This window comes from Cetorhinus maximus, chromosome 15, assembly GCF_964194155.1.
Source record: "Cetorhinus maximus chromosome 15, sCetMax3.hap1.1, whole genome shotgun sequence".
In the NCBI taxonomy this organism is placed as follows: Eukaryota; Metazoa; Chordata; class Chondrichthyes; order Lamniformes; family Cetorhinidae; genus Cetorhinus; species Cetorhinus maximus.
Window position 1 is genome coordinate 82,408,144 of NC_135893.1, and position 26,943 is coordinate 82,435,086.

At 44.1% G+C, this 26,943-nt stretch overlaps 1 protein-coding gene across 4 annotated transcripts in view; it reads right to left on the reverse strand.

Moving 5' to 3' along the window:
• Window positions 1–348: 348 nt before the first annotated feature.
• mcrip2 (MAPK regulated corepressor interacting protein 2) overlaps window positions 349–26,943 on the reverse strand; it is a 44,925-nt gene continuing 18,330 nt past the window's right edge. The window contains exons 3-5 of one of the 4 annotated variants that reach the window (XM_078558746.1): window positions 24,275–24,402; window positions 6,552–6,662; window positions 349–602 (exon numbers count right to left, since the gene is read on the reverse strand). In XM_078558746.1, coding sequence (XP_078414872.1) covers window positions 565–602; window positions 6,552–6,662; window positions 24,275–24,402 — 277 coding nt within the window. In that variant the 3' untranslated portion in view covers window positions 349–564. Of the gene's footprint in view, window positions 603–2,577; window positions 2,694–5,063; window positions 5,370–6,534; window positions 6,663–24,274; window positions 24,403–26,943 lie in introns of those variants that run through there. The other 3 variants (XM_078558747.1, XM_078558745.1, XM_078558748.1) reach the window with 3 other exon arrangements.

Sequence of the window (26,943 nt, forward strand, 5' to 3'; positions counted from 1 at the left end):
AAGAAAAGCCTGCCTCCGGCCTCCAGTCCATTGGCCAACTCCAACTTACCCTGAAGTACTCTCATTGTCCTTGAGGACGTCCCTTGAAGCTCTGCAGGATCTGCAACTCCTGGTGCCAGGAAGTTGCACATGTGCACTCAGCTCACACTGTGTACCTTGTGTGCTTTCCCTGGCGCAGCTGCAGTGGGCTGTGTGTTATTGTTTGCCCCGGTCTGTTCTACACCATCTCTATCGAGGGATAGAGTAAAGCTCCTTCTGAAATGTTTCGTCAAACATTCCCAGGAGAGGTACAGACCAGTATCCACCCAGCCAACCACCCAGAGATCAAAAGCTGCTTAAAAGAAAAGACTGGGTAAACACTTGATTTTTTTTTTTATTTCCTTTCAGATTAATCATCCATCTTGATTTATTTTTACACATACACAGGCTCAGAAGAGATGCAAGTTCACTTTTAAGAGTCACACCTGGACTGTGGTTTGGTCACGCTCTGTCCTCTGGCTTCCATTCAGGACAGGGCGAGTTTTCAAACACTGGACCTCTCTCCAGAGTTCTGTCTCATTCAGTTCACTGATTTAACCATTGCAATCCTTCCCTTTTCCAACCTTTAGTTATGGTGTAAGAAAATAGAACTCATTGCATAGTTAGAAAAACATTAATGACACACTGCTCAGCTTGCTATGAGGATGATTCAGTCACCCAGCCAAATCCCCACACTGACCCTGTACACACTGAATAGAGTTCTTAACAAAGGCATCAGGTCAGTACCCCACCTACTGTGGCAGTGGAAGATTTAGAATTCATTTGATCTTCTGTCCACCTTGACAAAAATTAAAACTAGGTGCAATCTTCATCTGTTGCCACGTTATGTTATGTCCTAAGAAGGGTATCTAATCCTTTTCCCTATGGATGCCCAGTCCCTCTACACCTCCATCCTCCACCACGATGGTCTAAGCCTTTCTGCTTCTTCCTTGAACAGAGGCCGCCTGCCTGAACTTGTTCTCTCATTGAACAATTTTTCCTTTAACTTGTCTCACTTTCTCCAAATGAAAGCTGTGGCTATAGATACCTGCATGGGTCCCAGTTATGCCTGTCTTTTTGTGGATTATGTGGAACATTCCTAGTTCTAGTCCTACTCAGGCCCCCTCCCACAACACTCTTTTCAGTACATCAATGACTGTATCAGTGCTGCTTCATGCTCTTGTCTGGACCTGGACAAATTTGTCGATTTTGCTTCCAATTTCCACACACCGTTTATCTTCACATGGTCCATCTCTGACACTCCCTTCGTTGACACCAATGTCTCCATTTCTGGTGATACTGTAACCAATATCCATTACAATCCCACCGACTCCCACAGCTTCCTTGACCACAGCTCCTCACACCCTGCTTCCTGTAAGGACCCCATCCCATTCTCCCAGTTCCTCCACCTCCATTGCATCCGTTCCAATGATGCTAACTTCCAGAACAGTGCTTCTGACATGTCTTCCATTTTCCTTAACTGAGGTTTTCCCCCCACTGTGGTTGACAGGATCTTCAACCGTGTCCGACCCATCTCCCGCACCTCTGCCCTCACCCCTTCCCCTCCCAGAACCACGATAGGGTCCCCCTTGTCCTCACTTTTCACCCTACCAGCCTTCGCATTGCAAGGATCATGCTCTGCCAACTCCAGCATGATGCCACCATCAAACACACCCTCCCCTTCATCCTCCCTCCACCCCCGTCCCATCAGCATTCTGTAGGGATCACTCCCTTTGTGACACCCTGGTCCACTCCTCATTCCCTTCCCACAACACCTTCCCATGCAATCACAGAGGGTGTAACACCTGCCCTTTTAACTCCTCCCTCCTCACCTTCCAAGGCCCCAAACACTCCTTTTAGATGAAGCAACACTCAGTTTGGTCTACTGTATTCGCTGTTCTCAATGCAGTCTCCTCTACATTGGGGAGACCAAATGCAGACTGAGTGACCGCTTTGCGGAACACCTTCGCTCAGTCTGCAAGCATGACCCAGACTTTCCTGTCGCTTGCCATGTCAACACACCATCTTGCTCTGATGCCCACATGTCCATCCTTGGCCTGCTGTAATGTTCCAGTGAAGCCCAACGCAAACTGGAGGAACAGCACCTCATCTTCCGATTAGGCACTTTACAGCCTTCTGGACTTAACATTGAGTTCAACAACTTTAGACCATGAACTCTGTCCTCCATCTTTATCCTTTTTTTAATCCAATTTTAAAAGTTTTATTTTTTAAATATTTTTTATTTTTTTAAAAATCCTTTTTCCCCAAACAGGACCATCTGTTACTTGTTTCTAAGTTGTGCTTTCACAGTGTTGACCCTTGTTCTGCTATTAACACATTCTGCTATCTTACCTTTATGCCACTATCAGCACCTTCTTTAGTCATTAACACTCCCTTTGTCTTGTGTCCATGACATCTTTGTCAATCTCTGAGCTGTCACCTATCCCTGACCTATTTTGCTCCACCTGCTGTACCCCCTCTTAGACAGTATTAAATTAATCACATTTCTACATCTCTTTAGCTATGAAGAGATATATGGACTCGAAACGTTAACTCTCTCTCCACAGATGCTGCCAGGCCTGCTGACTTTTTCCAACATTTTCTGTTTGTGTCCAATCCGACATGGTTAAGGGAACACCATCCATCCCACAGACACATTTAAGGGATCCTGTACTGTATTTGACAGAGCATCTATTAAGCAAATGAAAATCCCAATTAAAATGATGCCCTGTTTCTTTTGTGAAGAGATATCTCATCACACCGTAGTGTGGACAAGTGGTAACATGGGGGGTTTCTGCATCATTTTCTACAGTTTAGCTCCTTTGGTTCAGAGCTGGGATTCTTCCTGTTAGGCAGCCCAGTGCCAGGAATGCTAAAGGCAACAGGCCATACATCCCAGTTAATGATCATCTCATAGGGCAGTGGTGATGAAGCAAAACCCTGAACTGAACCCAGCTGAAGTGGATTAGTGTCATTGGTGTGGGCTGGGGCTGTGCATTCAACCCCAGGCTTTAAAGGCAAAACTTCAGGGCTGGAAACAGAGATGTCAAAGAAATTGAATAGCTTGACTAGGATTCTAGAAAAATCACACTCATTCCCCCAGCACAGCAGAGCACCCCATTGGAGGTTGTTTTAGAAAGTGAAAATGTAAATATTATCTAAACAGAGGCCTGCTTGCAGCTACTTTCTGTTCAATCAGGAAGACTACAGAAATAAAGCAGGAGGCTAATGGAAGGAAAGCAAGAAACATCCTGAGGAGGTGGCATTACTTGGGGTAAGCGGGCTGTTTAAATATTCTCTTTGTTAAGTACAACATGCTAAGAAGCTCATCAGGCCCATATGCAAGGGGACATCTAAAATCTAAAAATAAACCCCCTATGGGTGGGGCTGAGCCACCACTTCCCTTGATTGGTCTGCAGTCTAATGAATGCTATCAGAAAGCCATGTTGTGATTGGTAGTTTGAAGTGCTGGTCGAGCTGTCTACCCAGAATGCTGTCTGTCATTGGCTCCTCATTGGGCATTAAGGCAGGGGTGAATAAGGTGATATTAGTACATCAAAAAGTGTTTGCCACAGCAGGTGCCTTTTACCACCCTCATTTACTAACATTGGAACTCCCAGAATACTGTAAACATCTCCCAAATATAGCTTCAGTTGCGTGGAGCAACTGAATAATCAACTTAAATCTGTACATTAAAATGAAGGAAAAGTGAGACCTGAGAGAGACCAAGATCTGATTAAGCTCATACTGCACTAGATAATGGATGATCTGTCTGCATTTACAATCAGCAACAAACTGACACTGCCTCGTTAACTGAGGCTTCAAGAGTTTTAACATTCCTAAATAGTTTCTGACGAGTCCACCAGTGCTTCTGAATCATTTTATCAATGATAGGTGTCCTTTTAAACAGCCCCTGCCTGTCTGCTCAGTGTCACCCACCCTCTGCATAGCAAGTGCCAGCACCACACAGGACAAAACCCTCCTATCTGATAATGCTCTTCCTGTATCATCAGGAATAATAAGGTGGCCCCCCCATTCTTGCCCCCAGCGGGGGCCTTGTTTGAATACAGATCCTTGTGAAGAACAGGTACCTGTTCGAGTGTGTGCTGTTCACTAATGCTTCTTGATGCTTCTTACAAGCATGCAAAAGGCCTGCTTATAGCTCACATTTGAGACCCGTTCGAGGGTGACTACTAACTGACTGACAGCTACTTCTATATGGACTGGCATTGGAGAGGTTAACCACCACCCCCCATCCCCAACCCTCCACCCTGGAGACAGACAGGTCCTTCTGCTCCCCCCTCCCCATAGACACTGCCCCCAAGGAATTGAGGTGACAGAAGAAGGTTGTTCTGCTGGAGCAGGGATGAAGGGTGACCAACTGCCACTACTTCAATTCCAGTCCTCAACGTCTTGATAACAAGATAGTAGTGAGAGAGGAGTGTGAAACCCCTTGTCACAGAGGAAGCTGTTACCATGGCAAGGGTGGGCTGCAAATCTGCTCTCACCTCTGTAGCGACACAGGCAGTGTGTTTAAAACCACCTGATGCTCGCTGAATGTGTATTGGGGGAGGGGGTGACAGGAGAAGTAAACATGATTCATTCAAAACACTTCCCATTTCAAAACCACTCTAAACTGTAGCATAAGCAAAACTGGCATTTCTTGCTTGCTGCTGATAGCATAAAACAGGTTGGAAAATGAAAACTAAATTCCTGTAGAGGAAGGATGAATTTTAGTGGCATGTCGTCTCCTTGGGGGAGGGGTGTAGTTTTTAAGTAGCTGCTGTTCCTTGATCTGCCCTGAGTGGGATGGGAGCATGCATTCCCAATCAAGGGCCCCTGTGAGATAACCAATTAATGGCCCCGGGCACGTTTTTTTGGTGCTTTTCTCCATTCCACTCAAGTCACAAGGTGAGTAGCTGTAACTTGGGCCTAGATACTCCAGGATGTCATTCGATGTATGCTGGTACAGACAGAGCACATAATGACCCTTTAAGAATAAAATGAGAAAAATCTTCTGAAACATTATGTAAAGACATTTCTGGTGGTCTTGCTTACAGACTTGCTGCTTTATTGCTCAAAGGTGAGAGAATTTCATCCATTCGAAGCTGAGAAGTCAAAGGTCAACGGTCACTGTAGAGAGTCCCAGTTGATCCAGATTTTACAAAAAAATGTCTTCACTGTGCACGAATCACAGAGTAGGGAGAGATCTGAAGAAGTCCGAGTGTTAACTGGCTGCTGACGATCTGCCCTGTAAAAGGAGGCCGTTCCTGACTGACTTTAGGACGAGTTCTGGATATTGGCCAAGAACTGCTTTGCCCACCACTCTTCGAGATCGATCGGGACAAAGTCTGGGAAACAAAGCGGGCAACATTTTAACGCAGAGCACCTCCTGAAACAGTGCAGGGATCCCAGGAGACTTCTGTGCACAAGTAACCCCTCACTTACACTTTCATGATATTTTTTCATTTATATCAACACTCCCAGGGCAGGTACAGCACGGATTAGATAGCAGCGCTCTGATCACTAATAATTCATCACAATCACCATTCTTCACTTGTAAGCTCCATGGGTCATCAATTCAGCGAATTGCCCACAGAGGGCAGCAAAGCCACACCTGATTCAGTGCAGTGGCTTTGCACATGCGCACTCCCAGCCAGGGCCACTATCACGATCAGGATTGATTACCCTAACCAGCATTTACCCTCTCCACCCCAGAGGCAATTGAAGCCTCTACTGCAACCCCAGCTCAGATCAACTAATTCAGCACAGACTGCAGACTTCAACCAGGGTGGTCCTGGGCTATGTTTCAGCTACAGGCTGGATAAACTAGCTGAGCTAAGGGGCCACTAACTCTCAATGGAATTATTCCTCAAGATTTTATTACATGACCTCATCTTGTTATTTAAGCTGTCTCCAATAGTTTTATAACTAATAAACATTAAGTGTTAAAACAAATTGGAATAAAACACAATCCATTTTAATTCTTGTGCCAGTCATGGCCCAATGGGTAGCACTCTCATCCGAGTCAGAAGGTTGTATTCAAGTCCCACTCTCGACATTTGAGCCCATAATCCAGGCTGACACTTCCAGTGCAGTACTGAAGGAGTCCTGCACTGTTGGAGGTGCCGTCTTTAGATCAGATGTTAGGGACCAGGAGATGAATCTTTAAAGGACCGCCACCTGCAAGTTTCCCTCCAAGTCACACACCACGCTGACTTGGAACTATATCGCCATTCCTTCACTGTCGCTGGGTCAAAATCCTGGAACTCCTGCCCTAACAGCACAGTGGGTGTAGCTGCACCACATGGACCGCAGCAATTCAAGGCAGCAGCTCGCCGCCACCACCACCTCAGGGGAAATTAGAGATCAGTGATAAATGCTGGCCTTACCAGTGATGCTCACAATGCTCAGGAATATTTTTATAAACCCTGGATATTCCAGGACCATCCTGGAGGGTTGGCAAAGCCTAGACCAACATCCACCCCCTCTATAAAAAGGTCTATATATTCAAAGTTACCACTAGAACCTACTCTTCAAGTTCTGGTTTGGTGTTTTCTCCACGTACTGCACCGGCCCATGAGCGCACTGCCCATTCTCCAGTTGCTGGCTGGCTCCAAGCTCCTCTTCCACCTGCTGCCATGCTGGGAAAAAGAAAAAGACAGATTTCAATCACTAAGAATTACGCACAAATGGTAGGAGGCAATATTACTGGAAACAGAAGTGGGATATCTATATACCCAGGATACATGACATAGCTGTGATCCACAGGACAAAGAAAGGAAGAAAAAAAACTTGGATTTAAATAGCACCCTTCACCATCCCAAAGACTTTAGAGCTAATTAAGTAGTTTTTGAGGTGCAGTCACTGTTGCAGGAGCCAATTTTCACACACAAAGCTCCACAAACAGCAACAAGATAAGCATTCTGATTTCATGATGTTGGCTGAGGGATAAATATAGGTCAAAGCACCATGGAGAACTTCCCTGCTGTTTTTTTAAATATTGCCATGGGATCTTTTTCATCCATCTGAAAGGGAAGATGGGACTTTGGTTTAACGTCTCATCCAAAAAACGGCACTTTTAGGCAGTGTAGCATTCTCTTCGTACCGCACTGAAGTATCCGCGTCGATTTGATGCTCATGTGAGTGTTACTGACTGAGCCAAGGCTGACACTGAAGTAAAGCACCGAGGAGAGAGGACGGGAGAGAGAGAGAGAGAGAGAGACTGACTTGAGCACTCTCAAATCAGAGCAGCTCCCAAAAATGACAACCATGCAAATGTCCAGATAATTAGAATGACACAGCAGAGGAGGCCATTCAGCCCATCATGCCAGCTCTTTGGCAGATCTATTCAGCTAGTCCCACTCTCCCAATAGTCCTGCAAGTTCCACAGGCTCTGTTTATTTCTCACTTGTGCATTCAAGTCTCCTAACTGTAATGTCTTTTAGTGATATCTGGAACCTTCCAATGTTGTAAAAGATCCTTCAAGGACAGCCAACTTCTGGGACTTTTGAGAATCAGACTTCCAAGGGCAGTGCACCACACCTTAGTAAGGATATATTGGCATTGAAAGCGTGGCACAGGTTTACCAGAATGATATCTGGATTCCAAGGGTTAAATTATGAGAAGAGATTTTACAATATAGGGTCGTATTCCTTGGAATTTATAAGGTTAAGAGGTGATTTGGTAAATTTTCAAGATATTGAAGGGGAACTGTTAGGGTGGATAGGAACTATTTCTGCTGGTTGGGGAATCTAGGACCAGGGCACACAAGTCTAAAAATTGGAGCCAGATCATTCAGGAGTGAAATTTGGAAAGACTTCTACACACAAAGGGTGATAGAAGTTTGGAACACTCTTCTGCAAATGGCAATGGATGATGATCAATTGTAAATTTCAATCTGAGATTGATAGACTTTTGTTATTCAAAGGTATCAGAGGATACGAGGCAAAGGCGTGCACATGGAGTTGGAATGCAGGTCAGCCATGATCTCACCAAATGGCGGAGAGGCTTGAGGGGTTAATTGGCCTCTTCCTGTTGCTATGTCCCAGTCTGTTCTGAATTTGCTGCTCCGGTTGCAATAACCAGAGATGCTCCCAAATACTTGGACTCCTCCCTATCAGTGAGCTGTTCAGGACAGGTAGCCCCAGGCTGGCTCTGTAACAGAGAATTTTTTAAGTCAGTATTTTCATATCTATCTTCCAGTATAAAACAATCAGCACTCTAAACGAAAAAAACCCACATGACTTTCCTCTACTGATAAAGCTTAGAATCACAAGTGACCTATTAAACTTCTAAATAAAATTATTTATTGCTCAAGGTTTAATAATTAAACTGAGAATCTGTAATTAATGACACAGGTGCTCTAGTTCAATTGCTTGACTGTAAATTTTTCTTAAATCAAATGTTCTCCTCAAGTTCAGCGTCACTGATCACTCCCATAAGCAGACCTCATGTCCCTTACAAACCTGCCCAATATCCAATTGGTCAGTCCAGGAATCAGACAGAGAAACCTTGTCATAAAAACAGAAAATGCTGGAAAAACCCAGCAGGCCTGACAGGCCTCTTGGGTGTGACTTCCTATTGAATGAACCATAATGTTGTTAACCAGCCTCTTATGTGGTACTTTGTCAAATGCTTTCTTAAAATCTATAGAGACAACATCCATCACATTTCCTTTATCAACCTTTTCTGTTACTTCAAAAAATTCAATTAGATCGTGCTTGATAAATCTGGCCTTTTCAAATCCGTGCTGGCTATCCTTAATTAATCAAACTTCTCTAAGTGCCTGTTGATTTTTTCCCCGATTATTGTTTCTAAACTTTATCCACCACGTAAAAGCGGTGCCAGCAGCAAGAATGAGAAAGACCAACCAACAGGGAGGATAAAAGAGCACTGACATAGAAACTAGGAGCAGCAGTAGGCCATTCGGCCCTTCGAACCTGCTCCCCCATTCAATATGATCATGGCTGATCCTCTATCTCAATGCTATATTCCCACTTTCTCTCTATACCCCCTGATGCCCCTAATATCCAAAAATTTATCAATTTCTTTCTTGAATATACTCAGTGACCCAGCCTCCACAGCCTTCTGTGGCAGAGAATTTCACCCTCTGAGTGAAGAAATTTTTCCTCATCTCATTCCTAAATGGCCTGCCCCATATCCTGAGACTGTGGCCCTTGGTTCTAGACTCCTCAACCAGTGGAAACATCCTCCCTGCATCCAGTCTGTCTAGCCCTGTTAGAATTTTATACGTTTCAATCAGATCCCCTCTCATTCTTCTGAACTCTAGTGAATACAGGCCCAGCTGAACCAATCTCTCCTCATATGACAGTCTTGCCATTCCCAGTATCGGTCTAGCGAACCTTCGCTGCACTCCCTATCTGGCAAGTATATCCTTTCTTAGGTAGGGAGACTAAAACTGCATGCAGTACTCCAGGTGTGGTCTCATCAAGGCCCTGTATAACTGCAGTAAGACATCCCTACTTCTGAACTCAAATCCTCTCGCAATGAAGGCCAACATACCATTTGCCTTCCTAATTGCTTGCTGCACCTGCCTATTTACTTTCATTGACTGGTGTACAAGGACACCCAGATCCCTTTGTACATCCACATTTCCCAATATATCACCATTTGAATAATACTCTGCCTTTCTGTTTTTCACACCGAAGCATATAACTTCACATTTATCCACGTTATAGTGCATCTGCCATTTGTTTGCCCCCACATACAATTTGTCTAAATCATCCTGAAGCTTTCTTGCATCCTCCTCACAACCCTGCCCAGTTTTGTGTCATCAGCAAACTTGGAAATATTTGGTTCCCTCATCCAAGTCATTTATATATATCATGAATAGCTGGGGCCCAAGCACTGATCCCTGCGGTACATCACTAGTCACTGCCTGCCACCGGGAAAAAGACTCATTTATTCCCACTCTGTGTTTCTGGTCTGTCAACCAATTCTCAATCCATGTCAGTATATTACCCCCAATCCTCTGTGCTTTAATTTTGCCCACTAGCCTCTTATGTGGGACCTTATCAAAAGCCTTCTTGAAATCCAAATACACCACATCCACTGGTTCTCCCTTATCTATTCTACTAGTTACATCCTCAAAAAACTCCAGTAGATTAGTTAAGCATGATTTCCCTTTCATAAACCCATGCTGACTTTGTCTAATCCCGTTAATGCTTTCCAAATGTTCTATTACCACGTCTTTTATTATAGACTCTAGCATTTTCCTCACTACTGATGTTAGGCTAACTGGTCTGTAATTCTCTGTTTTTTCTCTCCGTCCTTTTTTAAATAGTGAGGTTACATTTGCCACCCTCCAATTTGTAGGAACTGCTCCAGAGTCTATAGAATTTTGGAAGATAACCACCAATGCATCCAATATTTCCAGGGCCACTTCCTTTAGTATTCTGGGATGTAGATTATCAGGCCCTGGGGATTTTTCAGCCTTTAATTTCTCTAGCACCATGTTTTTTTCCTAATACTGATTTTCTTCAACTCCTCCCTCTCACTAGACCCTTGGTTCCCTAACATTTCTGGGAAATTATTTGTGTCCTCTTTTGTGAAGACAGAACCAAAATATGTGTTCAATTCTTCTGCCGTTTCTTTGTTCCCCATTATAATTTCCCCTGTTTCTGACTGTAAGGGACCTACATTTGTCTTTGCTAATCTTTTTCTCTTCACATATTTATAGAAGCTTTACAGTCAGTTTTTATGTTCCCTGCAAGCTTACTCTCATACTCCATTTTCCCCCTCTTGATCAATCTATATGTCCACTTTTGCTGAATACTAAATTGCTTCCAATCCTCAGACTTGCTGCTTTTTCTGGCAATTTTATATGTCTCTTCTTTGGATCTAATACCATCCCTAATTTCTTTTGTAAGCCAAGGTTGAGCCACCTTTCCTGTTTTATTTTTGCGCCAGACAGGAATGAATAATTGTTGTAATTCATGCATACGTTCCTTAAATATTGGCCATTGCCTATCCACTGTCAACCCTTTTAGTAGGGTTCCCCAATCCATCATTGCCAACTTGTACCTCATACCCTCGAAGTTCCCTTTATTTAGATTTAGAACCCTAGTTTCGGATTCAACTTCTTCACTCCCCATCCTAATGAACAATTCTATCATTTTATGGTCGCTCTTCCTCAAGGGACCCTGCACAACACGACTGTAATTAATCCTTTCTCATTGCACAATACCCAGTCTAGGATAGCCTGCTCTCCAGTTGGTTCCTCAACGTATTGGTCTAAGAAACCATCACGTATACACTCCAGGAAATCCTCCCCCACAGTATTATTGCTATTTTGGTTTGTCCAATTAATATGTAGATTAAAGTTTGTACTGGTCCCACCTTCCCCAGAACTGGTCCCAATGTCCCAGAAATCTGAATCCCTCCCCGCTACACCATTGCTTCAGCCACATATTCATCTGATATATCCTATTGTTTCTACTCCCACTCGCATGTGGCACTAGTAGTAATCCTGAGATTACTACCTTTGATTTCCTACTTTTTAATCTATGTCCTAACTCCTTACATTCAGCTCCTAGGACCTCATCCTTTTTTTTTACCTATGTTGTTGTACCAATATGTACCACGACCACCGACTGTTCACCCTTTCCCTTCAGAATGCCCTGCAGCCTCTCTGAGACATCCTTGACCCTAACACCAGGAAGGCAACATACCATCCTGGAGTCTCTTTTGCGGCTGCAGAAACGCCTCTCTGTTCCCCTAACTATTTAGTCCCCTATCACTATAGCCCTGCCACTCTTCTTCCTCCCCTCTTGTGCAGCAGAGCCACCAGTAGTGCCATGGACTTGGCTCCTGCTGTTTTCCCCCCGAGAAGTTGGCTTCCCCCAACAGTATCCAATACGGTATATCTGTTAGAGAGGGGGACGGCCACAGGGAGCTCCTGTCTTGCCTGCCTTCCTCTACTCTGCCTGGTGGTCACCCTTCTGCCTGTTCAGTCTTTACCTGCGATGTGACCACCTCATTGAATGTGCTGTCGACGATAATATCAGCATCGCAGATGCTCCACTGTGAATCCACCCACAGCTTCAGCTCCGAAATGCGGTTATCCAGTAGCTGCAGCTGGACACACTTCCTGCACACATGGTCGCCAGTAACACTGGAACTGTCCATGACTTCCCACATAGCACAGGAGGAGCATATAATGGGTGCGAGCTCTGCTTCCATGACTTTTCTTTAGATTAAGCTCGTTAGTTACTCCCTTTAAAGAATACTAATTACGCTATGGGTCTTATTCCACTCCAAACACTCCCACTACAGTCCTAAGTCCTCACCTTATGTTGTTTAAGCTAATGGACTGCAGCAATTTAATTAGTAGAAAAAATAGTAGTAGAAGTACTCACCTGACCCTACTTACCAATCAGCTGCCTCCCCTGCATCACGTCACTTTTTGAACCGTGACGTCTTCGCACCACTTTCAGCCCCTAGCCCAGCTCCCGCTCTTTTTAAATCTCCACTCTGACTTTCAGCTCCCGCTCTTTTTAAATCTTACCAAGGCCGCCGCTCCTCTCACACTGCCTCCCGGTCCCGCTCTGGGGGACCACTGGGCGACAGCAGGTGCGCAGGTTTGGAGCCCACTGGCTGCGTTCGAAAAAATCTTAATGCGACGCCAAAGTAGGTAAATGATTGGTTGGTGAGCATTTTTCTCTTTACTCTCTCTAAATTAAGTATTCATTCAAATTAGGTGCCAGGAGATTAAAAATATTCAGTCAGGGTTCATATAACAGTAAGTAAATTAATAAGTGTATAAACATCGAGTAGGTCTAGAGGTATTCATTAAAATTAAGAGTTTATGCAGGGTACTAACTAGGAACAGAGTTTATTTTAAACATCATGGATGGGCATCTGAGACCTATTGCTTGAGATTCCTGTGCCATGTGGGAACTTCAGGACACTTGATGCCTCTTGCTCCAGTTGCTCCAGCACAAGCTCAGAATTTCCAAGCTTGAAGGGAAGATGCAGTCACTGCAGAACATCAGGGATGTTACGCTGATGACTTTTACCCAAATGTTCCCCCACAGAAATTTGGTCCAACCTCGTTTCCCAGCATCAGATCCAGCAGTGCTCCTTTCTAGTTGGCCAAGAACGTACTAATCTAGGAAGTTCTCCTTTACACATTTCACAAATTCTTCTCCCTCCTTACCCTTTACTCTAACATTATCTCAAATCGATATTTGAGGAGGAGTGGGTCCTATTAGGGAAAAAGAGGGTGATATATGCTTAGGGGCACAGGGCTAGGCTAGAATACTTATCGGCACTTACTAAGGAAGAGGGTTCTGACAAAATATTGGTAGAAGCAGAGATAGTGGAGGCAATTAATAATGTAAGAAATTGAAAGGGAGGAGGTAAGGCTGGCTATGCATAAGGTAGATATGTCACCTGGTCTGGATGACTCGCATTCCCAGTTGCTAAAAGAAGTGGGGGTGGAAATAGCGGAATGCCTTGAATTTGTGTTTCAATCTTCCCCAGATATGGGGGAGGTGCCAGAGGATTTGAGTGTGGTAAATATGTAACCCTTATTCAAGAAAGGGACAGTCCCAGCAACTACAGGCCGGTTAGTTTATCAGTGGTGGGTAAGGCTTTGGAAACTATAATCAGGGAAAAATCAATCAGCACTTGGAGAGGTTTGATTAGAGAGACAGCATGGATTTAAAAAAGGCAGATTGTGCTTGACAAATATAATTGATTTATTTGTTGCAGTAACAGAAGGTTGAAGGGAATACAGTGGATGCCAACTCTGTGGATTTTAGGAAAGTGACAAAGTACCACATAAAAGGCTGGTTAATAAAACTGAAGTTTATGGAATAGGAGGGTCAGTATCCAATTGGATAAAAAATTGGCTTAAGGGTAGAAAACGGTGAGTCGTGATAGATGGTTGCTTTTTGGACTGCATGGTGGTAGACAGCAGTGTTCCCCAGGGGTCAATACTAGGACTACTGCTTTTTTCTGCTATATATAAATGACTTGGATCTGAAAATACAGGGTAACTTTCAAAATTTGCTGATGATACCAAACTTGGAGCAGAGACAAACAGCAGGACAATACAAATCACATGCAACAGGACATAGTTAGGCTAGCAGAATGGGCAGACAGGTGGCAGATGGAATGGAGAAGCATGAAGTGATACATTTGCATAGGAGGTATAGGGAGAGGCAATATACACCTAATCGCACAATTTTAAAGAGTGTGCAGGAACAGAGGGAGCTGGGGGTACATGCGCATCAATCTTTGAAGATGGTAGGCTGAATTCAGGGAGTTAGGAAAGAGATTAGCAAGCAGGACATCTCCAGATTACTTCCAAGGCCACGTGCTAGTGAGTATGGAAATAGGAGAAGACACCAGATGAATGCATGGCCAGAGGGGTGGTGCAGGAGGGAGGGTTTCAGATTTTTGCTGCATTGGAACCAGTTCTGGGGAAGATGGGATCTGTATAAGCCGGGTGGTCTACACCTGAATAGGACTGGGACGAATGTCCTTGCAGGAGATTTGCTACTGCTGTTGGGGAGGTTTTAAACTAGATTGGTGGGGAATGGGAACCTGAGGGCAGATTCAGATAAGACAAATTCATAGCAGGGAGCAGGAGACAGAAAATTAGCAAGTAACTCAATGACAGAAGAAGCAAAGGTTAAAAGGTTTGCAGCACAGGAATTTGGCCATGTTAAAAGTATTTATTTAAATACAAAGAGTATAGCAAACAAAGCCAATGAGCTGAGGGCACAGAGACACATAGTAGCATGATATCATTGCTATAACGAAAACTTGGCTTAAAGAGGGGCAAAAATGGCAGCTCAACATCCCTGGATGTAGGGTTTTCAGGCAGGATAGAGAGGGAGCCAAAAAGGTGGGGGTGTAGCATTATTGGTTAAAGAACCAATTACAGCTGTAAGGAGGAATGATATACTAAATTAATCATCAAATAAGGCTAGAACAAAAACAAAAATACCTGGAAAAACTCAGCAGGTCTGACAGCATCTGCGGAGAGGAACACAGTTAACGTTTCAAGTCCGAATGACTCCTCATCAGAACTAAGGAAAAATAGAAAAGAGGTGAAATGTAGGCTGGTTTGGGGGGAGGGTGGGGGCGTTGGTGGGACAGGTAGAGCTGGATAGAGGGCCAGTGATAGGTGGAGATAACCAAAAGATGTCATAGACAAAAGAACAAAGAGGTATTGACGGTGGTGATATTATCTAAGGAATGTGCTAAAGGGGACATTAAGGGTAGTAAGAGGACGAGCAAGTTACAGATAACAGATAGTCCTAGTGGGGGTGGGGGCAGAGAAATCGAAATAGGCTAAAAGGTAGAGATAAAACAATGGATGGAAATACATTTAAAAATAATGAAAATAGGTGGGAAAAGAAAAATATATATAAATTATTGCAAAAGGGGGGGGTTGGAAAGGGGGTGGGGATGGAGGAGAGAGTTCATGATCTAAAGTTGTTCAACTCAATATTCAGTCCGGAAGGCTGTAAAGTGCCTAGTCGGAAGATGAGGTGCTGTTCCTCCAGTTTGCGTTGAGCTTCACTGGAACAATGCAGCAGGCCAAGGACAGACATGTGGGCAAGAGAGCAGGGTGGAGTGTTGAAATGGCAAGCGGCAGGGAGGTCTGGGTCATGCTTGCGGACAGACCGAAGGTGTTCCGCAAAGCGGTCACCCAGTCTGCGTTTGGTCTCTCCAATGTAGAGGAGACCGCATTGGGAGCAGCGAATGCAGTAGACTAAATTGAGGGAAGTGCAAGTAAAATGCTGCTTCACTTGAAAGGAGTGTTTGGGCTCTTGGACGGTGAGGACGAGGGAAGCAAAGGGGCAGGTGTTGCGCCTTCTGTGGTTGCATGGGAAGGCGCCGTGGGATGGGGGTTGAGGTGTAGGGGGTAATGGAGGAGTGGACCAGGGTGTCCCGGAGAGAACGATCCCTGCGGAATGCCGCCAGGGGGGGTGAAGGGAAGATGTGTTTGGTGGTGGCGTCATGCTGGAGTTGACGGAAATGGTGGAGGATGATCCTTTGAATGCGGAGGCTGGTGGGGTGATAAGTGAGGACAAGGGGGACCCTATCGTGGTTCTGAGGAGAGGAAGGTGTGAGGGCAGATGCGCGGGAGATGGGCCGGACACGGTTGAGGGCCCTGTCAACCACCGTGGGTGGAAAACCTCGGTTAAGGAAAAAGGAGGACATGTCAGAGGAACTGTTTTTGAAAGTGGCATCATCAGAACAGATGCGACGGAGGCAAAGGAACTGAGAGCATGGGATGGAGTCCTTACAGGAAGCGGGGTGTGAGGAGCTGTAGTCGAGGTAGCTGTGGGAGTCGGTAGGCTTGTAATGAATATTGGTGGACAGTCTATCACCAGAAATAGAGACAGAGAGGTCAAGGAAGGGAAGGGAAGTGTCAGTGATGGACCATGTGAAAATGATGGAGGGGTGGAAACTGGAAGCAAAATTAATAAGTTTTTCCAGATCCAGACAAGAGCATGAAGCAGCACCGCCTATTTCGGTTTCACCCACCCCCCCACCACCCCCACTAGGACTATCTGTTATCTGTAACTTGCTCGTCCTGCTTTCTACCCTTAATGTCCCCTTCAGCACATTTCTTAGATAATATCACCACTGTCAACACCTCTTTGTTCCTTTGTCTATGACATCTTTTGGTTATCTCCACCTATCACTGGCCCTCTATCCAGCTCTACTTGTCCCACTCCCCTTTAAACCAGCTTATATTTCACCTCTTTTCTATTTTTCCTTAGTTCTGATGAGGAGTCATTCAGACTCGAAACGTTAATTTTGTTCCTCTCTGCAGATACTGTCAGACCTGCTGAGTTTTTCCAGGTATTTTTGTTTTTGTTCTAGATTTCCAGCAATCGCAGTATTTTGCTTTTTATCAAATAAGGCTATATGGATTGAGCTCAGAAATAAAAAGGGGGCAGCTACACTATTAGGAGTCTACTATGGATCCCCAAATAGTGAGAGGGAGATAGAAGAGCAAAAAGTAGGCAAATTTCCAAGTCCAAAAACAAGAGGGCAATAATAGTTAGGGACTTCAACTACCTAACATCAACTGGGATACGAATAGTGTAATAAGCACAGAGGGCACAACATTTTTGAACTGTGTTCAAGGGAACTTTTTTAGCCAGTACGTAACAAGCCCAACAAGAGGGGTTGTAATTCTAGATTTAGTTGAAATGAAGCTGGGCAAGTGGATGAAGTAACAGTGGGTGACCTTTATGGAGATAGTGACCATAATATAGATAGATTTAGCATCATTATGGAAAAGGATACAGATAGAATAGAAGTAAAAGTTCTAATTTGGGGAAAGACAAACTTTACAAAGCAGCAAAGTGATCTGGTGAAAGAGGACTGGTTACAGCTACTTGAAGAGACCAGTGAGAGGCATTCAAAAGCGAGATTGTACAGGGACAGTGTAGACATGTTCCCACAAAGAAAAAGGGTGGCACTGCCAAATCTAGAAACCCCTGGTTATCTAGAAGCATACCAGGTAAGGTAAAGCAGAAAAAGAAAGCTTATGGCAGTCACAAAAATCTTAATGCTGTAGAAAGCCTAGAGGAGTATGGAAAGTACAGGGGTGAAGTAAAAAAGGTAATTAGGAAAGCTAAGAGAGGATATGAGAAAATATTGGGAAGTAAAACCAAGGAAAATCCAAAGATGTTTTACCAGGACAATAAGAGCAAGAGAATAAATAAGGAAATGGTAGGGCTTTTCTGAGATGTACATGGTAACTTGTGCACTGATGCTGAAGATGTGGGCAGGGTTCTCAATGAGTACTTTGTCTCTGTCTTCACTAAGGAGAGGGATGATGCAAGTATTCTAAAGAGGAGGAGTGTGAAATATTTGATATAAGCAACATAGTGAGAGATGATGTGCTGGAGGGACTGACATCCTTGAAGGTGGATAAATCACCAGGACCGGATGGATTGTATCCCAAGTTGCTAATGGAAGCCAGGGAGGAAATAGCGGATGCTCTGAGGATCATTTTCCCATTCTCACTAGATACAGGCAAGATACCAGAGGATTGGAGGTCTGCAAACATTGTACCAATATTTAAGAAGTATGTGAGGGTTAGGCCAAATAATTATAGGCCGGTCAGTCTGACTTCGGTGGTGGGCAAATTATTAGAATCAATTCTGAGAGACAGGATAAACTGTCACCAAGAAAGGAACAGATTAATCAGGGTTAGTCAGCTTGGTTTTGTTAGGGAAAGGTCATGTCTTAATAATTTAATCGAATTTTTTGAGGAAGTGTAAGGTAATGCATTTGGTGAGGGCAAACAAAGCTAGAAAATACACAATAAATGGGAGGAGATTGGGAGGGGTACAGGAAGTGAAAGACCTTGGAGTGCATGTCCACAGGCCCCTGAAGGTGGCAGGACAGGTGGATAACAGAATCGCAGAATTGTTACAGTCCAGGAGGCCATTCAGCCCATCATGTCTGCACCGGCTCATGTACAAACATCATGACTTAGTGCCATTCTCCTGCCTTTTCCCCGAAACCCTGCACATTAGATGATTGTTTCTATTCAAATAATGTCCTCTTGAATGCCTCAATTGAACTTGCCTCCACCATACCCCCAGGCAGTGCATTCCAGACCTGAACCACTCGCTGTGTGAAAATGTTTTTTCTCACATCACATTTGCTTCTTTTGCAAATTACTTTAAATCTGTGCCCTCTCTTTCTGGATCATTTTATGAGTGGGAACAGTTTCTTTCTATCTGCTCTGTCCAGCCCCCTCATGATTTTGAACACCTCTATCAAATCTCCTCTTAGCCTTCTCTTCTCCAAGGAGAACAGTCCCAACTTCTCCAATCTATCTTCATAACTGAAGTTTCTCATCCCTGGAACCATTCTTGTAAACCTCTCCTGCACTCTCTTCAATGTGTTCACATCCTTCCTAAAAAGCATATGGAATGCTTTCCTTTATTGGATGAGGTATAGAATACAAAAGCAGGGATGTAAGGATGGAACTGTATAAAATGCTAGTTAGGCCACAGCTGGAATTTTGTGTACAGTTCTGGAGAGAGTACAGAGGAGATTTACAAAAATGTTGCCAGGGCTTGAAAATTGCAGGAAAGATTGAATAGGCTGGGTTTGTTTTTCTTGGAACTGAGGATGCTGAGGGGTGACCTGATTGAGGTGTACAAGATTACAAGGGGCCTAAAGTAGACAGGGATACCCTGTTTCCTCTACCGGGGACATAGATTTAAGGTGATTGGTAGAAGGATTAACGGGAACATGAGGAAAAACTTCTTCACCCAGAGGGTGGTGGGTGTTTGGAATTCGCTGCCTAAATTGGTGGCGGAGGCAGAAACTCTCAACTCATTTAAAAGGTATCTGGATCTGCACCTAAAGTGCTATAACTGCAAGGCTGTGAACGATGCCCTGGAAATTGGGATTAGAATGGACAGCTAGTTTTCTTTTTTGGCCGGCACAGACTTAATTAGCTCAATGGCCTCTTTCTGTGCCATAACCTTTCTATGGTTCTATGGCAGGACACATTGAGAGAGTGGTTAGCAAACCATATGGGGTCCTGGATTTCATAATTAGAAGCACTGAGTACAAAAGCAGGGAAGTTATGCTGAACCTTTATAAAGCTCTAGTTAGGCCCCAGTTAGAGGATTGCATCCAGCTCTGGTCGCTACACTTTAGGAAAGCTGCAAAGGTCTTTGTGAGGGTGCAGAGGGGATTTATCAGAATGGTTCCATGGATGGTGGGGTTATAGCTACAAGGTTAGGCTGGAAAGGCTGGGGTTGTTTTCCTTGGAGTAAAGGAGTTTGAGGGGCAATTTGATACAGGTGTAAAAGATTATGACCGGTTTAGATAAGGAAGACAAGAAAAAAAAACTCTTCCCATTAGCTGATGTTACAAGGACTGGGGGGGGACACAGATTTAAGATTCTAAGCAAGAGATGCAGAGGGGAAATGTCAGGAAGAACTTTTTATTTTATTGCTGACAAAAAGAGACATGTCTAAGCTTTTCATCTTGCACTCATCAGGACACTTCACAAGAATAACAAAATCAGGGGAAAACAACGATTTATACTGTATGTGAAGAGAGTACTGATTCGTTGGCAAGTGGTGTTGCCATGGAGAATGCACCAGTGATGGTAACTGACAGTTAACTACCAAGCATTGTTTGAAATTTAAACCAGGCAGCTTGACCCTGATTGGTCAAGACATTGCCTTGAGGAATGAGTCAGCAAATGGCTGTCACTTATTTTGTTTAGCTGAAACAGGCGCAACGTGTGTACGTGTTCTTTCTGTCTGCAAAGAACAGAGCCCTGTGTATTAATATATGCAGCTTCCAGTACATGTAAATGTGCCACAAGGCGAGTCCGACTGACAATCTTAAATTGGTCGTCAGCGTAATTTAGACGCAGTGAGTGGTAATGATCTGGAACTCACTGTTTCCTCTTCCACCACCCTCGTGGACAATCAACAATTTCAAAAGGAAATTGGATGGGGACTTGAAGGAAATAAGCTTGCAGGGATACAGGGATTGGACGGGGTGTGGCACTAACTGAATTGCTCCGCAGGGAGCAGGCATGGATTTGATGAGTCAAATGGTCTCCCTCTGTGCCATAAAATGACTCTATGGTGTTAAACTAACTTGCCTGTAGTTACTAGGATAGTCCTGCACCCTTGAATTTGAATTTCACATTTGCCACTCTCCAATCCTCTGGCACCACCCCTGTCTCTAGGGAAGATTGGAAGATTATGACAAGTCCATCCATTATTTCCAACCACACTTCCTTTTGCATCCTGGGATGAAACCCATCTGAATCAGGTAACTGGTTCAATCTAAGCATGGCCAGTCTTTCAATACCTCCTGTCTCTCAATTTTCACCCATCCATCCATTACCTCTACCATCTCTGTTTCTACTGATATTTTGTCAGCTTTCTCTTCCTTAGTAAACATTGATACAAAGTACTCATCAAGTATTCCAGCCTTGTCCTGTGCCCCCAAGCATATATCATACTCTTTCCCCCTAATAGGACCCATTCCACCTCTTACTACCCATTTAATAGTTACATGCCAGAAGAGATTTTTGGGTTCCCTTTTATATTAACTGCCATGCAATTCTCATTTTCTTCCTATGCCAGTCTTATTTTCCTCTTAATTTCCCCTCTCAACCTACTTTATTTCAGCCAGTTCTCACTTGAAGAATTCAGCCGACAGACATCATACATCCTCTTCTTTTTGTTTCATTATATATTCTATCTCCCTCATCATCCAATGAGCCCTGGCTTTGGTTCCCCTACCTTCCACCCTTGTTGAAATGTAACTTTCCTGTACTTGAAGCATCTCCTCTTCCAATTTAAGCATTCTACTTGAGCTTGTTCCTTGCTCTTTTGCATTACTAGTCTAAACGTTATGATACAATGGTCACTCTTACCAACGTGTTCCCCCACAGACACTTGGCCCACTTCATTCCCTAGCACCAGAACCATCAATGCTTCCTTTCAACACACCCTTGAACTGAGAATATACTGGTCAAGGAAATTCTCTTGAACACATTTCAGAAATTCCTCTCCCTCATTACCCCTTACTCTAACACCATTCCAATCAATATTTGGGTAATTAAAGTCCCCAATTTCACCACTCTATAGTTCTTGCACATCCCTGTGATTTCTCTGCAGAGTGCTCTTCTATATCTCTCACTATTTGGAGGTCTATAGAATACCCCCAGAAGTGTAATTATACCCTTTTTGTTTCTCAGCTCTAACCAAACAAATGTTGTCCTTGCCCCCTCAAGGGCGTCCTCTCTTTCCAACACTACAATGTCCTCCCTAATCAGTACTACAACCCACCTCCCTTCCAGTGTCAAATCTTGTTTTATAACACTCCTGTGAAATGTTTTGGGACATTTTACTATGTTAAAGGCACTATATAAATACAAGTCATTGCTGTTGAGACCTATGCCAGTTTGTGTTTTGGCCTTGGTGCAAGTATTAGCCAGACTGTCATGTTGCAGAGAACAGCTGGCAATAACTGACCTTAACCCTGTGCATGTACTGCAGCCGGAAGACAGGCTCGCCCCTTTAATGTCCAAACAGCAGCTAACCTTCAGATGTACTTGGCAGCACTGACTGGAACACACTGTCAAACATTTTCTTAGATGAGGCAGTGTGGGGCTGGGGCAGGGAGGAGGATCAGGTGCTGCTGAAGGTCAAGCACTACCCTCTCATCTACTGAACTTGGGCAACTTCAGACTCATCACCCTGATTTCCATTTCACGTAAAGTATTGGAACTGATCATCAGATTTATGGATTATCCCTGTACAACAATAACCTAGTTAGAACAGTCAGCGCAGGACTCACACAGGGGGAAATCCTGCCTGACCTTCCTCTCTGCTTTTTCGAGGAAGTGACAACCCAAGTTAGATTGCTGCAAACCCCATGATGAGATGCACCTCAATTTGCAAAATACTTTTCATAAAGTTCCACATGAAAGGTGATTCATTAAACTCAAATTTGTGAAGGATTCAGGCTGAACAATGGGATTGGTTGAATGGTAGGAAACAGCAAGTACTTGTTTAAAGTAGTTACATGTGAGTGGGGAGAAGTACCCAATGGGGTACTTTAGAGCTCGTGTTGGAACCATTGTTGTTTCTAATTTATATACATTACTTGGATTCAGACACTCAATACAATGTGATCAAGTTTGCTCATGATTCCAAACTAGTATAAAGAGTTGAATCAGCAGAGACAATTCATAAATTGCAAAGTTAGACAGACAAAATATGCAAGCGACATGGCAAAGGCAGGTGGGATTTAATGTAGAAAAGTGTAAAGTGCAGCGCATTGGAACAAAAACAGACAACATGTAAATCATGATGGGCCAAAAAGCTTTCGTCTTGTGACCTTGTGAAATGAGGGAGAGTTGGAAGGTTTGTGAAGATCAAACGGATAAAACAACTGGCAAAACTTTCACAATGAATCAGCTCAAGTTGATAAGACACAGTCAAAATGGTTAATGATTAAAGTCTGTAACAACCACAAATATAAAACAACCCTGAAAGTCAGAAAGGGCGAAACACTCGCATATCACTGGAAAACACAAACAAGATCCACCCTCTACTACACAATCAACCTCAACACATTTGACTGGATAGAACCAGTGTCAGCCCACAGTAATGACCAATCATACATTTTGGGATATCACTCTAATCCCACATTAGATATCATTAAGGGGATGGGCTCATGCGCACACTGTACAGAATCTCACTGAAAATCATTGAACAGCTTGTCCTTGTGAATAAGTAAGTATTCAAGTGACAAACTAATATACAACAGGTATTCTCAGCTCCCTGAGGCGCCAGCTCTAGGAGTCTCGCTGTCACATGTCTTAGCACAAGATTAAGACTGGAATACCTCATCCATGAGACCCATCTCCTGTTCTCTCAACCCTATTCCCAATAAACTGCTGGCTAGACAACTTCCCTTACTAGCCACCACACTAGCTAACATTGTAAATGGTTCTCTTTTATCAGGTACTGGAGCCATTGCATCCAAAACCGATATCATTACACGCCTGTGAGTGTGCATCAGTATACTGGCAACAGTGGGGGAAGGGGAGAATGGGGTGCTGGAGTCCGTGGAACTCTAACCCACCCAGAGTTCACACCAGCAGAGATGAGCATGAGACGGCGCATTGAGAAGCAACAACCTACTGCAAGCCCCTTCATGAAATCACAATGCAGAGACTGAGTCCCACACATTAACCTCGTGCTTCTCTTTTTCACAAGCTTCAAACCTGCTGCGTATTTCCAGCATTTCTGTTGGAATAAAGTTCCCTGCCTGCAGATTTGCTTTCTGCAGTACAGACAGGCTGATCAAAGGTTACTGTGAGCACCACTGAAATACTGCTCAGCATTTTGCAGATGTGGGGGTTTGGAGATGGAGCAGAAACAGACACAGATGACCACACAGAATGTGAGAGAGAGAAAGAGAGAGAGCAAGAGAGCGAGAGACAGGCAGCTAGCCAGCCAGACAGGACAACATTTGGGCTGGGGGGTGGGGGGGGGGGGGGGGGGGGGGGGGGGGAGAAATAGGTTGAGGGGTGGGGGGAGGGGTTGGTGGAGAGGAGAGGCAGGGGCAATGGCAGAGGGGGAAACAGGGAGAGACAGGCAGATAGAGAGAGAAAGAAAAAGAGAAAAAAAATTCCTCTCATCTGCACAGCATACAATGCCCTAGGTCCTGACTTGGGTCAACCCCTTACCTTCATAAACAAACCGGACATTCTCCTCATGAGCTGGTGTGTGCTCCTCATCCCGAGTGTCAGTGATTCCTGGTGTTGGACAGCGTTTCCCATTCACTCGGTTAAACACCAGCTTCGGTGCTGGGCAACTGGAAAAAAGGAAGACAGACTGTACAAACTGTGTGCGACACCAGGCAAATAATGGGCCTCTACACCAGTCCTAGAAGAGTAGTGCCACAGCAATGTGTCACAGACAGGAAGGGATGGAGGACAGAGTAATCAACTTCATCAGAGGCCACATGGAATGATCCGGGAGGGTGGAGCTATTGCAATCGCACAGAGTACAGTTGGTGACCATGACCCAGGCACATTCAGTGCAGCGAGCTAGAGGAATTCATACTGGAGGTAACGGGAGAGCTAGGCAAGGAGTGAAGACAATGGGGTGCTCCAGAAATATGAAGGTTGGTCTGGGAAGAGAGAGAGAGAGAGAGCGGGGCTAGATATGAGGCAGTAATTGGTGGGCAGATTCAGAACAATTAGTCTGCCAAGTTTCCAAAATTAACTATAATCTCAGATTTACCAAATACTGTGCATTCACACTAGAATTTGAATCTTTCAAAACACCAACCCTCCTTCGCACACAATCTCATTTGAAAGCCCAATCCAGCAGGAGAAAGGACATTTTCCCAGAGAGCTAAAATAAGATCATCCAGGGTTCCCAGCTACTCATATGGGCTCAGCATCAAAGTGTATCTGTTAATATGAAAACCTCCTCAACCCGAGGGAGGGAGGTTCAATCAACACAGCTGGAGAAGCCCACCTAATGTCAAGTCTCCTGCTGATCCTGTTTGCTGTCATGAGCCCAATATCTAACTGAATTTAGGTCCAGAGTTACAAGCAGCTCACAACCTCTCCTCTGCTCCCCCACTCCTTCAACAAACTGATTTAGTCACCTACTCATCAATACTTAATAGCCTAACCTGTGCTTGGACTTTGAATATGTCACCATAGCTGTGATGTTGGAGGGACTAAAATATCAGTAACAATCCCTCACCCATTACCCATTCAGCAACCCGTGCACACCCAATAACCAGCCAGGTTATAAGTCGAGAATCCATTGGGAGGCAGATAGCTGCCTGATGGAAAAGTTAGGCCCAGGAGCCAATGCGCACCTGACAAACACTGAGGAGTAGGGCAAGTGCTGACTCTCATTGCCCAAACTACTGCAAGAACATGGAAAAACTTCTGATTCTGATTTTTAAAGAAATAATTCTAGCAGCAGCTCCTCCAAGAGCAGAGAGCTTGGACTACAAGCAGCTGGGCCTAGTACAGTACTCTTCAAGGTGATCTGAATAAATCAATTGGACTTGGCTGTTCAGTTGTCACAGTTGTTTACAGAGCCTGTCAGCCTTTGCCCAAATACATCCTCCAACCCCACATGCTCCTAGATCCAGATCAAAATATAAACTGTTTGCAAATCCCCAAAGTCTCAAGTATTCAATTTTCTGGAAATATCCCTATTCAGACACTGCTCTGGCTAAAGATCCACAAGCAGTCACACTAATCTAAATCAGAATGGGGCTACTAAACATCAACACCACCAAGCAATTAACCAGTTACCAAATGAGCCAATGAATCAAGGAGTGAGTTGAGGAGTGAACTGGTTCCTCTGAGCCAGTGAATCAGAGAGTGGGTCAACGACATAGACACAAAGCCAACCAGTCAATGAGTGAGCCAGCCATTGAGTTAATCAGGAAATGCTGGAAAAAGACTCAGTAGGTCTGACAGCATCTGTGCAGAGAGAAACAGAGTTAACACTTCTCGAGTCCATATGTCTCTTCTTCAGAGCTAAAGAGAAGTAGAAATGTGATGGAATGTATACTGTTTAAGTGGAGGTGGAGTAGGTAAAGCAGGATAGGTCAGCGATAGATGGGGGCTAAGGTGATATTGACAAAGATGTCATGGACACAAGACAAAGGGAATGTTAATGGTAGTTAAGACTAAAGAAGGTGCTTACAGTGGCATAATGGTATACCTTCTTTAGTCTTCACCAATACCATTAACACTCCCTTTTGTCTTGTGTCCATGACGTCTTTGTCAATCTCTCCTTAGCCTCCACCTATCACTGACCCTCTATCCTACTTTACCTGCTCCTCAGTTCATAGCACCCTCGCCTTTGAATCAGAGGGTTGTGGGTTCGTGTCCCACTCCCGGAAAACCAAGAACTGTGATTGTACTCGAAAGAAGTTGCAATCTGTGACAGTTGGTAACTCGAAAGAGTTTCCCCCCTTAAACAGTATAAATTCCATCACATTTCTACTTCTCTTTAGCTCTGAAGAAGAGACATAAGGGCTCGAAGTTAACTCTGTTTCTCTCTCCACAGATGCTGTCAGACCTGCTGAGCTTTTCCAGCATTTTCTGTTTTTATTTCAGATTTCCAGCTTCTGCGATATTTTGCTTTTATTTTATTGAGCTAATCAGTCAGTGAATGAGTGCACCAATGAATGAGCTGATGAGTGAGCCAACCAGTGAATGAATCAGTAAATCAGTAAATGAATGAATGAGTCAGAAAATCAGTCACATACATTCAATTAGTTAGCAAATCAGTGTGTGTGTCACCATGGATATTAAGTCTTTGAAAAAGTGGGTCATAAGTTATTGGTCTGCAGTTAGGGTTTTTATACCAACCT